The sequence below is a fragment of the Pinus tabuliformis genome, chromosome X (genome assembly GCF_031772625.1).
Source record: "Pinus tabuliformis cultivar Carrire ecotype Pingquan chromosome X, CPIR1, whole genome shotgun sequence".
In the NCBI taxonomy this organism is placed as follows: Eukaryota; Viridiplantae; Streptophyta; class Pinopsida; order Pinales; family Pinaceae; genus Pinus; species Pinus tabuliformis.
In genome coordinates, this window is record NC_142308.1 from 62,438,075 (window position 1) to 62,452,933 (window position 14,859).

Here is a 14,859-nt window from a genome sequence, read left to right on the forward strand (position 1 = left end):
CCCTATTGTTGCGAATCTTTTTACGGAAGATTTCGAAGCCAGAGCTTTAGCCTCAGCTCTTCTCCTTCCCAATCTATGGAAAAGGTATGTAGATGACACTAATGTCATCTGGTCCCATGGCTCGAAGGAGTTAGATCTCTTCTTCAACCACCTCAACTGTCAGTCCTCTGCCATTAAGTTCACTATGGAAAAAGAGGTCAATGGTTGCCTCCCTTTCTTGGATATCCTTATATCGAAGAATAATGATGGTTCTCTCTCACACTCAGTATTCCAGAAAAAACGCATACTGAGCAGTATCTTCATGCCGATTCCCATCATTTCCCTGCTCAAAAGTTGGGTGTTCTTAACACACTCGCTACTCGAGCCCTGAGGATTTCTGATAGGGAGAGCTTCGATAAAGAGAAATCCCATCTCCTTCAGGTCAGAAGGTGTTCTTAAAAGCCTCTAAAAGTTCATTAATAAAAAAAGAACCTAAAGAGCGCCGGCTAGGGGTCCATCTTCCCTATGTGCAAGGAACCACTGACAAGATTGCTCGGATTCTTAAGAAGTATGATATTCCCTCAACCTTCAGGCCCCTCAACACTATTCGCAAATCCCTCAGATCAGTGAAAGATCCCATTGATCCTAAAGATATGAAGGGTGTCTACTTGATCCCCTGTTCTTGTGGGACCCCCTATATTGGGGAAACAGGACGCTCCATCTATCAAAGGATTAGCGAACATGCAGCGGACCTAAAACATGGAAGAACCAAGTCTTCAGCGTTAGCAGAGCATGCGGAAAAGACCAAGCATCAAGTGTGTATTGAGGAGGCCAAGGTTATTGCCAGGGTTGCTCTGTTCCATCACCATAAATTCAGAGAAGCTATTGAAATTGAAAGAAGGTTGAGCAATCTCAATAGAGATGACAGCTGGAAGATCAGTAGCTGCTGGATCCCGACCCTTTCTTCCTAGTCTTGCCCTTTCTTGCTTTCGTTGGTTCCCCCTTTTTTTTTTTCGCTGTTTTTCCTGGGCGCCTTTTTTTTTTTTTTATTGTCGCTCGCTTGTTTTATTTTATTTTTATTATTTATTTATTTATTTTTATTTTATTTTATTTATTTATTTTTTATTTTTATTTATTTATTTATTTATTTTATTTTTTTCGTTTGCTTGTTTTATTCATTTTAATTAATTTATTCATCTATTTTATTTTTCGCTCGCTTGTTTTATTTACTTTAATTAATTTATTTAATTTCCATTCTTATTTTTTTTTTTGTAAGTCAGGAGATTATATTATATAACAGAATATAGTACAAAAAAACCGCGATGGCGGATCGAGAGCAGGAAATTACAGTGAACCATGACTAAACATCTGCTCAGAGTTTTCATCAAAACAGGACTGTAAACAGCATACCTCGCAGGGCAGCTTGACCTTAACTTGTTCCTATCAGCCGACACAACTAAGACAGAACATAGTATGACAAACACATAGACAAACTGAAACAGAGACATAGACAAACTGTAACAGAGACATATATAAAGCCGAAGAGAGCCACACCGGGAATGAAGCTAGATATATTTTCCCATCTGGCTGATGGTATCCAGTCCCATCTGCCGCATATGGGTGTCCATCCTGGCTTGCATTGCTTCAATAGTTTCATTTTCCTCTGCCCCTGTTTTGGCAGGTTGCGAGGTTCCGGGAGCTGCATTGACCGTGTCTCTCAGAATCTGGATGAGGAGGGTGAGCTTCCTGTTGACAACTTGAACTGCTTCATGAACTTTGTTAATCCGCCCTTCCAGAGTATTGTTATAGTTTATTATCTTCCCCATCTGCTCCTCCGTAACAATCACTTCAGTAACTATGTTCTGCTTCTCATTCTCCACAGTTTCCAGGGCTTTGGCAATTAGCATTTTGGTTCGCCAACTTTCGGCCTTCGTCCTCACGAATTGCGTGGCCCTTTTCGACGGTGTGCCAGGGTCCCTTAACCAATCAACCTCCGCGGCAATCTCCTCAACAGTGCGCCCATCCTCCGCTTGCTTCACCTTCGCTTCCAGCTCCTCAACCTTGCGCTTGTTCCTCGCGGCAGCCCGGGTTTCATATCCTTGCCTCGCCTCCAACAGGTCCTGATTTGCTGCATCACTCCGGCAACCGCTGGCTTCCATCCTGACCTCGCTATGTTTCCTCCAACCAGAATTCCTCTCGCTCCCTGAAGGTAAGTCTGCACTATGAAAAGACACAGTAATGAGAACAGAGTAAAGACCCTTAGCTTTATAGCCTTTGCGGGTGTTGATCCTTCTGAAGTCGGTCTGGATCTTGCTGAAGATAAGAGTACTGTTACCATCAAATCGATTGAGGTTCACACACGCGAGGCTGATGCCGGTCGATTTAAAATGAATGTGGTGGCGTGTGAACCATTGATCAATTTGCCAAGTGTAATGTACCTCTGATCGATCGTTATGGAAACTGATGGAGTCGGACAGACCCTGTTTGCCCTCCTTCCGATTCCCCATGCTGTGTACCTTGAGCCTTCCTGACTGAATCACCGCGAGCATAAATGTTACTGATTTCTTTTGATACGGTTTTCTTCCAGGTGATCTGGTATTAATTCTCTTGGTGCTTTGAAACTTGTGGCACGATCTGTAGTGATCGCTAGGTTGGCTGGTCTGCCGCCGCCATTTAACCCCTCTCCCTTTGCGATCAATCATACCTTTAACTCTGTCGCAGGTGTGCTCTTCCCCGCTGTTATCCAAGCCATTATCGGCTAAGATTGATTTGAATCGTTTGCTGCTAGCCGAGCACATGTAACCTTGAGAATTGGGCATGTAATTTCTGGCCAACAGCTGTTTGTGACTGTATTCGGATTGTCAGCCCCGTGGTTTGCCAGGAAATCCGCCAGCCCATTAGCCTTTCTTCTCACCGATTGAAAAACAATGCCTCTCAAATCGGCTATCATCTCCTCTATACTTTCCGTTGCCTTAGCAAGCCTCCAATGCTTGGTGGCCTTGTTGGCTTTTGTTCCTGCTTGCAGTCGTCTAGCCACCGAGATGGTCAAAGCAGAGTCACCCTCCACAATGATATTTCCTCGTCTCATGTTACTTAGAATCTTCAATCCTTGCTCGAGTGCGGCGAACTCTGCTTCATTGTTCGTACAAACACCTAGCGCCCTGCAGTAGATGTGGATGATGTCTCCTTCATGGTTCCGAATGGCTCCTCCGATGCCGGCAGTGCCTGGGTTGCCCCTAGAAGCTCCGTCGAAGTTTAATTTTAGGCTACCTTCTGGTGGATGAAGCCATCGTTGAATCTGTGTAGAAGGTTGAGCTCTGTTTACCCCCAAAGGTGGATTGCTGGAGGCTTCCAGTTGAAACCTTTTTAGAATGCGCAGGTCCTGAGCAGTTGGTTTTTCATTTGTTTCTATTTTGCCCTTAACCTGTATTAGCTGTTTGATGTTACTTATTATGGATTCTTTCGCACAGTCAATGCTTCTGGCTTCCTCCATGAAGATCCTTCGATTTCTCTCTTTCCAAGTTGTCTAGGTTATAGAGCCCGAGAAGCATTTCCAAATACTTTCCACCCTCTGAATCCTAGAGAAGTTCCTTCGCCAATTGCTAATGGTTTCCTGAATCGAGTCCCTTTTCCTATCAGACGTTTCCAGAATATCTTCCATCCATTGCCAGAGCTAGGATGCCCACTCACAGGAGTTGAAGAGATGATTTATGGTTTCCTCTTCCTTCAGACACATAGGGCATCTAGAAGTTCCTGTAAATCCTTTTTTCAACAAGTTTTCCCAAGTTAGGGTTTTCCTCTGCATTAGAAGCCAAAGGAAGGTTCTGATTTTCGGCCATAGAAGGTTGTCCCAAACTTTAGCAGTCCAGGGTATGATGTCAGGCTGCCCTTCCCGCTCAATGATGTCTCTTGCTTCTTTCAGTGAAAATTCCCCATTGCCTTTTGGTCCCCATATGAGGTTATCATTTTCAGCCGTTATTCGGATCTTCTGTTTGAGGAGAGTTTGATTTAAAGTTTGATAGGTGTCCTGGATATCTTCCCTGTGGTTCGAGTTGAAGGTTGTCCATTCCCGCCAATCCGGGTCCTCGCCGGTGGAGTTCCAATATTGGTTAACTCTGAAATTGCCCTGGATTTGGGAATTAAGTTTCACAGTTTGGAATTGAGGGGTGTCCAATTTCGGAGACTGTTGCCAAGCATCCTCCCAGAAAAGCGCCTGGGATCCGTTCCTTATCTCCCAGAAGCTATGATCCTGAACAATGGATCTGTTTACTTGGGCATGATTCCATATAGGAGAGCCAGTGGGCATGTCCTGCATCCTTATTAAATCTAGATTGGAACTATTCGGTCTGTATTTTTCCTTCCACAACGTAGCCCATGGTAAGTTGGTGTCTGAAATCCACCGCCACCAGATTTTAGCCCCGCAAATCCTATTGACCACAGAGGGATCGACCAAGTTCAGACCTCCCCTATTCTTAGGCCTGCATAATTTCTGCCATGCCACCAGCGACCACTTTTGTTTCTCACTGTTTCCACTCCATAGGAATGAGCGCTGGATGCTTCTCATGCGATCTAGAATTCCTTTGGGAGCTGGTAAGATTGAGAGCATATACTGAGGGATAGCCTGCAGGACCGCTTTGGTAAGAATTAACCTACCTGCAAAATTCAGAGCCCTATTAGTCCAATGTTTGCATTTTCTTTCCATATTGTCAAGGACTTTCTCCCAAAGGTTCTTTTTCCAAGGTTTGAGAGTCAGGGGGGCTCCCAAATACCTGGAAGGAAGAGAACCAATTTTAAACCCCAACAGCCTAGAAAGATGAGATTGGACTGCACGATGCGTATTGAAGAAGAAAATAGTAGATTTGGAGAAATTTATTTCCATCCCTGAAGCCTTGCTGAAAAGATTAAGAATGTCTTTGAAAACCATTGCCTCTTTTACTGTGGGGATACCATGCAACATGGTGTCATCTACGAACTGTTGATGCGTAGTGGCGCGGCTAGAACGGATCGGTTGCAGTCCTTTTAGCAGTCCCTCTTCTTTTTTCTTTGCAATTAGTCTACCTAGGCCCTCCATAAGAATAACAAACAGGAAAGGGGATAATGGGTCCCCCTGTCGGATGCCGCGAGAAGGGCTGAAGGGAGCTGAGGGGGCGCCATTAACGAGGATGGAGTATCTAGGAGATTTGATAAGGGCCACCACCCATTTGATCCACTGCTGACTAAAACCAAAAGCTTTTAACACCGCTTCCAGGTAGGACCAACTGACCTTGTCATAGGCTTTGGATAGATCTAATTGCATGAGCATTCCTGCTGCTTTTTGCGAATGGAGCGAATGGATCATCTCCTGGGCCAGCAAGATGTTGTCAAGAATCTGTCTTCCTTCCACATAGCCAGACTGTTCTTGGGAGATGATGCCAGGGAGGATAGCCTTCAGCCTGTTAGCTATGACTTTTGATATGATCTTATAAATGACATTACAGAGGGCAATGGGTCTAAACTTGTCTGGAGTGTTGGCTTCCTCTACCTTGGGAACCAAAGCGATGAAGGTTGAGTTTAGAGATTTGAGAATCGTTTTGGACCATCTTGAGTCTTCCACAATCTCCCAAATATCTTGTTTGACTATGTTCCAGCAGGCCTTATAGAAATTGATAGTGAACCCATCCGGTCCGGGGGCTTTGTCATTAGGCATGCTTCTGACAGCTTCCTCAACCTCTTCCATTGTGATTCTTCTTCTGAGGGTCCAGTTTTGTTCATCCGTGATTAACTTAGGTATGACCGTAGTTAATTCTTCGATTGCAGCTTCTCTGTCGATTCTTGGTTCCTGCGCTATGAGGCTGAAGTGATCTACCAAGGAGGCAGAAATCTCGCTGTGATTCTTGATGAGTTCCCCCTCGTTGTTTTTCAGTTCCAGGATTTTGTTAGCATTTCTATAGTCCATGGCTGATCTGTGGAAAAATTTGGTATTTTGCTCCCCTTCCTTCAACCATTGAATTCTTGATTTCTGCTTCCATAGTGATTCTTCTTGCTTACATCTATTGTGCCACTGTTGGGTCAGCTCTTTTTCAATTTCACAGGTTTCCTCAGTTCTAGTGCCTACCGCCCCGTCCTTGTGAATTTGCTCCAGCTTTTGTTCAATGATCGCTTTTTCCTGAAAAATATTGCCAAAGACTGTTCTGTTCCAATCTTTTAATTTCAATTTGATGTGTTTTAATTTTGTTTGCAGACGGAACATTTTGGAGCCAGTTTCCTCTAAAGGTTCTGACCACCATTTTTCCACCATTGTGAGGAAATTGGGGTGCTCAATCCAAAACTTCTCAAACCTAAAAGGTTTATTTCTTGGAGTACCCTGAAGCTCAACAGCTAAAGATATCGGCCAGTGGTCCGATCCTCCGCTAGGGAGGATATTCGATTCAACTGTTTTGCCTTCTAGAATGAAGCTTTCCGAGATTAGGAAGCGGTCCAATCTGGAAGAGATTAGCCTTTCCCCCCCCCTTCGATTGTTCCAGGTGAACTGACCCTGCTTTGGATGGACATCGACTAATCTGGTATTGTCAATAAAACTTATGAAAACTTCCCCATCCCTGTTGAGTTTCCTTAGTCCTCCTTTTTTCTCCAGGAGGGAGGTGATCATGTTGAAATCACCCCCTAAAATGAAGTTGGCACCAGTGTTCCTTTCTAATAAATTATTTAAGGAAGCTAGGAAGTTTATCTTGTCATCTAGCCGTTGAGGACTGTAGACATTTATACAGAGGAAAGAAGTAGAAATACCTGTGGGTTGCAATTCCAACGCGAGGTAGTTTTTGCTTGCTTCAGCCGAAAGGATCTGATATCTTCTCGAATCCCAGAAGGTAGCTATACCTCCTTCCCGTCCTTTGCTTTCTATTTCCAGCACTTCAAAATGCCTTCCTAACTTGACTCGAAGCTTTTCAATGAGGGTTTTGTTGCATTTAGTTTCTTGAAGGAATAGTAAATTCGGATGGTTCTTCTCCATTTGCCTTTTTAGCAGCCTCTGTTTGGCTATGCTGTTAATACCTCTTGTATTCCATGATACTATCTTCATTATTAAACAATTTTAGGAAAGGAAGGGTACTCACTTAGCTGCCTTATCTGACCTGCGTTGATTAGCATCTCTCCTACCTCCTGCAAGTGTTCCTGGGCAGTCTTGCGGCCTCTTCGGCGTTTGTGCCTAGAACCAGAGGTTCCCCCAAGTACTATTTTATGGTGTGGAATATTTCCTTTGATAATACCTAACTTGTTCTTCTGTTTCTCATAAACTGCCTTCTGCTGCGCTATGAAGAGGTCCCTGACCTTTCTTATTTCTTCCTCCGGTGCTGCTTCAATCCCTTTGGCTCTCCATCTTTCTACGAGCTGCGTGAGGTCCAAACCTTCCTTCGCTAAGGTGTCTTCGAATTCTAGATCTTCACTTCCTGCCTCGCTAGTTAGCATTTCTGTTTCTTCGTCCGTTTCCACAGTTCTGTCCTGCATATGTATTTCGCCATCAAAAGCCTCATCCCCCCTGCCTTCTTCTGTGAATTTTTCCGGTTCTGTTGGCTCTGCCTCCCCATCAGGTGTATTCTTTTTCGCCTCCGAGTCAGTATCTGGATCTAAGATCTCAAAGGGGTTACTGAGGTAGTTTCTTCCTATATTTCCTTTGGTATTCCTTCGTCTATTGGCTCTCTGTCTATTCTTTGGTTTTGTGAAGTTATTCCTGTCTTTGTTGCTCTGAGTTTTGTCCTCTTCTGCCTCCTTTCTGTTCAATGGACAATCCCTTACCAGATGACCATGCACATGGCATTTCCGGCATCTAAAAGGAATTTGTTCATAGTCTAAAGCTTGGAAATATTCCTCATCTCTGTATTCCAGCCACAACCCTTCATGAAGTGCACCGGATACATCCATCTCTACACAAATTCTGGCATAGGTAGTGTACCTTTTCTGCATGGTTGCTTCTGAAGCTTTGACGAATGTTCCCAACTTATCTCCTATTTGCTTTAGGGCAGATAAACCCCAGTAATCAATGGGGAGAGAGAAGAGTCTGATCCATACCGGGACTTGAGTGAAGGATTCCCTTTCTGGTACAAAGTTCGGCTTCCATGGTCTCATATATAAGCCAGCTGCGGCTAAGAAATATGGGCCACCTTCGAACACCCTGTCTTTGTCTTCTAGGCTCGTAAAGACTACTGTGAAAAACCCTTTGGCTCCCAAGTGTAACTGCACATCTCCTTTTGGCTTCCACTGCTGTTTGATCCATTGACACAGGGTTCTCTCAGAGGGCCATATTCCCATAAATTTGCAGATGATGGCGTGTTCAGCCATATGCTCCCTATAGGCCTGGATCTCGGGGTCAGTAATAGTCACTCGTAGGCTATCCTTTTTCTTTGGCTTACAGGCATTGCCATTCCCCGGGTTTCTATTGGGGATCGCGCTGGAACCCTCTCCCTTCTCCGGCGGGATTTTGTCGTTTTTCCTGCCCTCATCCTCGTTTTCTGAGGGCTGAGAGATAACATTGGTTTTGTCGTGAGTGCCTTCATGATTCTGCCTCTCAGAATCTTTGTCTTCTGTTCTGATAACTGTCCTATCCGAGGACATGGGTTTCTTTACCTCCTTTTTCCTACTGTTCTGGCTCGCGCTGTGCAGCCCTTCTATTCTGACGCCCTCTGTCGTATTCTGCTGTTGTTTCTGCAGTAGGACCTGTTTAAACGAAGGGGTCCCACTGGACCCCTCTGCCCCCATCTGCTCTGACAACCTATGGCCTTTTCGATACAGTGCTGCAAGTTTGATTTTGTAGTGCTCCAGAGCTGTAAACCGACGCCGGAACGCCGAAACCCTAGCTGCGCTGTTCACCCGCCATGGATCGGCTCTTGCCCTTCTCTTAGGTAAGTCCTAATTTCCATTCTTATTATTATTATTAGTTTTTATTTATTTATTTATCTATCTATTTATTATTATTATTATTATTTATTATTTATTTTATTTATTTATTATTATTATTATTATTATTTTATTATTATTATTATTATTATTACTATTATTTTATTTATTTATTTAATTTTTTTTTTGAATTTATTTATTTATTTAAAATGAAATTAAAATCTTTTTACCTTTTATAACTTTCGTAATTAAACTTTATTCATTATTATTTTTATGTATATTATTCCAATAAGTTTCTAACCAACCTTTGTATATATATACATATTATTTATACTTTAAGTCCCATTTAAAAACAAATTAAAATTTCTAACTAACCTTTAACAATTTTTAAATTATTTTATATTTTTATTTATTCACATAATTTAACTTATAATTTTTTAATAACTTTCTAACTAACCTTTAACAATTTTTAAATTATTTTATATTATTATTTATTCACATAATTTAACTAATTTCCATTAAATCTTGACTCTGGTCCTAAAGTCAAAATTAGCCGTTAGTCAAGATAGCCGTTGGAGTCTCTGCTCAGACTATTTAACATGCTAAGCTGGATCTGTTTCTTCAACTTGTCCTGACGATGAACCACACTTGTTGGTTCGAAACGCGTCGACAAATGATTTATCTTGTGATTTACGCCGAAGAATTTCTCGTAAACCTGATATGGATCACAGAAGCCTCAATTCAACAATTAGTTTGCTTGCTTAAGTTTTTCTCCTTTCCCTTCTTTACTCGATTGGGTTGGCATGTAAGAACACCATTTAATTATAATGCCGAGTTAAGGAATAAATATCCTAGAATAGATACATGTATCGTAGTTTTGTTGAAAGCTTTCCATTCAAAATGAATCATATTTCCTATCCAAACATCATTGACCTTGAAGATATTTAGACCTTAGCAAAGAAGGAGATTAAAAGTTAACCAAGCGTTGCCAATCATCACAATGCCCTTTTGAACTTTCACCACATTTTCTCAGAGCAAAACAAAACACTTTCACACAAGATGTTTATTTATCTATAGTGATCAAAGAAACATACTGAAAGCGAAGGAGACAAAACATGATGTGGAACAAAACATGACAACAAAGAAATGAAAGGAAATGAATATGTACAAGGAAGAAACACAACCTAGGGCTGCTATTGAAAGTAACGCTTTAAATCTTGGCCATTGACTGGAAGAGAATCAATCTTCACATTTAAATATTGAAGATGATTAGTGTGGGGGCTAAGTTTTTCATGAATAGCGAAGGGTCCAATCCATAGGGTTTGGAACTTGGTGTGTTTTCCCCTTTCTTCATGGGATTTGTACCATTTTAAGACTAGGTCTCCCACACCAAATTATTTGTTACCTACAGATTTCTTATCAAACCATCATTTGATACGCTTCTGGTGCATGAAAAACTTCTCCTTAGTTTTATGCCTTTCTTCCTCTAATTTGAGGAGGGTGTCTATCCTACTCTGAATAGTCGGACATGGTTAACTTAAAGATTCTTTTGATAACTGTAAGGCTAGAAAGTACAAATTGAGAGGAAGGATAGGTTCTTTTCCATAGATAAGGAAGTAGGGTGAATTTCCAAGAGAGGGTTTGGTTTTTACACATCAACCCATAAGGCATTTATCAAAGCATTATGCTAGTTCTGTTGCTCATTAAAAACAATATTCTTTACAATTTGGAGTTCTTATTAGTAGATATAGCCAAACCATTTCCCCGAGGATAGTAGTTAGATGAATGATTTGACACAATACTATTTTCCAATGCAAAATCATAAAGTTTCAATTATGAAAAGTAAGTTGCATTGTTAAACACAAGTGACGTGGGAACGCCAAACCTGGTAATGATGTCCTGTCTGATGAAGTGGGTGACTTCCTTATCATTCACTTGTCTTAACAAGATGACCTCAACCCATTGGGTGAAATAATTTGTGGAAGTTAATATATACCAATGTTGCTTTGATGAATGTGTAAATATCTCTTTGATGAAATCTAATCTCCATTGCTAAAATGATTCTTCAATGAAAATCCACTGTAATGGGGAAACTGACCTCTTCTCACGACCAACACATATTTGAAAAACATGGCATTTGTGAGCATAAGTATGTGCATCTTTGAAAAGTATTTCCTAGTAATATTTGTCCCTCATCACTTTATGAGCTGTAGTATCTCCTGCATAATGCCCACCAACTAGCCTGTCATGAAGGTATTTTAAAACCTTGTCTGAATTTGGAGATTCCAAGCATCTGAATAAGACACCATTATGATGCTTTATGCTTTTGGAAAAGCACGCCATGAACAAGATGATAAGATAATTCTTTAAGACAAATTTACATTTTCTGTTTCATTGATAAGTGCGAGGGCAAGATGCTTTGTTCCAGATATTGCCACACATCTATGTATCTAGACGAGGTTTCACTTGTTGGGGTCACTTGATCAATGTTGTTGTTGGGTGCGGGATCCCCCAAGGGCAGTTTTGGGGCTAAAAGCCCATATTTTGGTCAAATTTTGTAATCCAAATGTAAAGACTCTGCATTTTGTGGTTGCGGAGTGTTAAAGAGTCATAGGGTTGTCCGCCCTTATTTTGGAAATGTAATGTTGGCTATAAAAGATCTACCCATGGTCCGCGGACTATGGGATTGTATAAATAGAGCTAAAATCTAAGTAATAAAAAAAAAGAGAATAGTTTTAGAGCAGAAGTCTAAGTTTGGGTTTTAGCGTAGGTAGAGGCTCTGCAGCTGAGTGCGTAGAGGCCTAGAAGTCTGCAACTAAGTGTGCGAACCCCTGCAGCTGAGTGCACAGGGCGGGTCGAGTCTGCAGTTGTCCAAAATTATCAATAAAGAGAAGGATTCTATAATTTCTGCATCTTTATTTCTTGTTTATGCATCTTGTTATGTGGGTATGAATTTCACTTATAATGCTTATATGATGCGTGAATATATGTAAATGTATTGGTTAATTAAACACAAGTAAGAACATCTATTTACACGAAGCTAACTAATATTGGTTAATAAGATAAGTAAGACACTTAGCCTAGTTTGGGAGATATCGTAGTTCGTTGCCCTAGCAGCGTGAAAGTCCAAGAGCCGTAGGTTAGGGTTGCGCAGAAACCTATTATACCCCTTTCATGAAGGGGTACTGAAGGGTGGAACAGAGGGCTAAGCAACCTGCGTGAAGACATGTATAGCTGGAATAAACCGACATCACATCCATCTCAAGGGTGCGGAAACTTGGTTCCAGCATCCCCCCATACTTTTTCGGGTGAGACTTTAGTCTGCGCTTCGCAGGCTGATGCCAAAAGGGCTAGTAGTGTAGGGATTTGTTTGGCTAACTAATGCCGAATCTTGATCAGGGCCCCTCAAGCCAACAAATGGTTCTGTTGCCGGGACTAGTGTAGGTTTTAACCCTGTACAGAAATTACATTCATACGAATTCTAAAACACATAAAATAAACAATGCGAAAGCATAACACATAAAACACATATACATAGAGATTTTCCCCTGGATCCCAAATCCAGGACTACCAGCTTGATTTTTCATTATGTTCCTTTCAATGTTATAGTACATATTTATACACGCCGAAGCATCCAATACCATTTACTGAAAACCATCGCATTCAAAACCATGGACCGAAATCCATCGCATCCAAAACCATGTGCGAAAAACATGCACAAAACCATAGGTGGGTCTGCCCAACCTAACATAGGGTCCAAAACCAAAATTTTCTAGGGCGCTGCCCCGGACCCCATAAAGTGGGGTTATGGGTACACCTCAAACCCCCTGTGATCTCCCCCCAGCGCCCCAGACCCCATAAAGTGGGGTTACGGGTACACCTCAAACCCCTTGTGACTCCCCCCCTCTAACCCCCGATTAACTACGTGGGCTAGTCGTGGAAAGAATACAACACAACCCAACATTCTCCCACTTGTTGTTTTCTTTCCATAGGGGGCCACAAGAGAGCTTAGTCATTTTTCCAGCCCTAAAACACCCATTGTCTCTCTACACCAAGGGAACTTCTCAGAGCTCACATATTTTGTCAATGCATCTGCAGTATTCTTCAAAGTGTCCACCTTTACTAGCAACACCTTTTTGTCTTCTATCATATCCCTCACAAAGTGATACTGAACATCAAAGTGCTTTGTCTTTGAATGATATGCAGGGTTCTTTGCCAAGAAAATTGCACTTTGGCTATCACAGTATATCCTTATAGCTTCCTGTACTAACCCCATACTTGAACACAATCTCTGCAACCAAACTGCTTCCTTGCTTGCATGAGTGGCTACCATGTATTTTGCCTCTGTAGTTGATAGTGCCACTACAGATTGTTTCTTACTCATCCAACTGACTGCACCTCCAAATAGGTTAAACACATACCCACTTGTAGATCTTCTCTGATCCAGATCTCCAACCCAGTCTGCATCAACAAAGCTATGAATATCCAACACACTGTCCAATCCCGGTCTTCCTTGGTAGCACAAACCATAATCACTAGTGCCACACAAATACCTGAAAACCCGCTTCACTGTTGTCCAATGCTCCTTTCCTGGTTTTGACATAAACTTGCTCAATACTCCCACTGCATGTGCAATATCTGGTTTAGTACAAACTATTGCATACATCAAGCTACCCACTGCACTTGCATATGGAACACGGGACATGTCCTCTTCCTCTTCTTGTGACTTGGGACACTGTTCAGCAGATAACCTCACACCTACACGAATAGGAACCTTCACCGGTTTACTATCCTGCATATTAAATCTCCGCAATATTGTCTCGACATACTTCCTCTATTTAACTAGAGCTTCCTCTTTGCCTGATCTCTTTTAATTTCCATGCCAAAAATATAGTTTGTAGCACCAAGATCTTTCATGTCGAATTTGGAGGATAATTTGGTCTTCAAATCCTGGATAATTTCTTTGTCATTTCCAACCAGTAACATATCATCCACATACAAGACCACATAAATAACACGGTCACCAATTAATTTAAAATACACACAGTGATCTGCTTTGCTTTTGGTGAAGCCAAGTCCCCGTATAAATGTATCAAATTTCTAATACCACGTCCTTGGTGACTGTTTTAACCCATACAAAGACTTCTTTAACTTGCATACCAATTCTTTCTTACCCTTCACCGCAAAGCCTTCAGGTTGTTTCATGTATATTTCCTCTTCTAGATCTCCGTGAAGAAATGCTGTCTTCACATCCATCTGTTCTACCTCAAAATCGAAAGCAGCAACAACATATAAAAGTAATCTAATAGAAGTTACCTTGGCAACAGGAGAAAAAATATCACCAAAATTAATTCCTGGCACTTGGGAATAACCTTTTGCTACCAACCGAGCTTTGTATTTCTCCACCTTTCCTTCTGCATTTGTCTTCTTCTTGAACACCCATTTGCTACCAATGGGTTTCCTTCCAGCTGGCAACTCCACCAGATCTCAAGCCTCATTTTTGTGCAAATATGCTAGTTCATCAACCATGGCCTCTTTCCAGAGTTTTCCATCCTCTGAATCTACTGCTTCCTTCATAGTTCTGTGATCATCATCAGTAATAGACAAAGCAAAATTTGAACAGAAAGAAGATGGACTATACCTTTCTGGTTGCCTTCTTTCTCAAACTGATCTTCTCACAGCCGGAGTTTGTGGCTCTTCATCTTCTGATTCCTCCTCTGCTGTAGAGTCTGATTCTTCCTCCTTTAGCTCAAACTCTATCTTCTCAGGTTCCTTTGGTTGGAATTCATGTTTAATAACATCTTTCACCTCTCTGAACACCACATATCAGCTGTACACAACCTTCCTTCTTACTGGGTAAACCATCCTTATACCTAATAAAGATGCACTTTTCAGATTTACTATCCAACTTGGTTCTTTTCTCCTTTGGAACATGTACATATGCATCACATCCAAATACCCTTAGATGTGAAAGAGAGGGTTTCTTACCAGTCCATACCTCTTGTGGAGTCT

The 14,859-nt window shown here is 41.6% G+C and overlaps 1 protein-coding gene across 1 annotated transcript in view; it reads left to right on the plus strand.

Moving 5' to 3' along the window:
* The first annotated feature begins 8,724 nt into the window (after positions 1-8,724).
* LOC149138331 (uncharacterized) overlaps positions 8,725-14,859 on the plus strand; it is a 30,704-nt gene continuing 24,569 nt past the window's right edge. The window contains exon 1 of the mRNA XM_089450335.1: positions 8,725-8,852. Within this exon, the coding sequence (XP_089306461.1) occupies positions 8,725-8,852 (128 nt within the window). The remainder of the gene's footprint in view (positions 8,853-14,859) is intronic.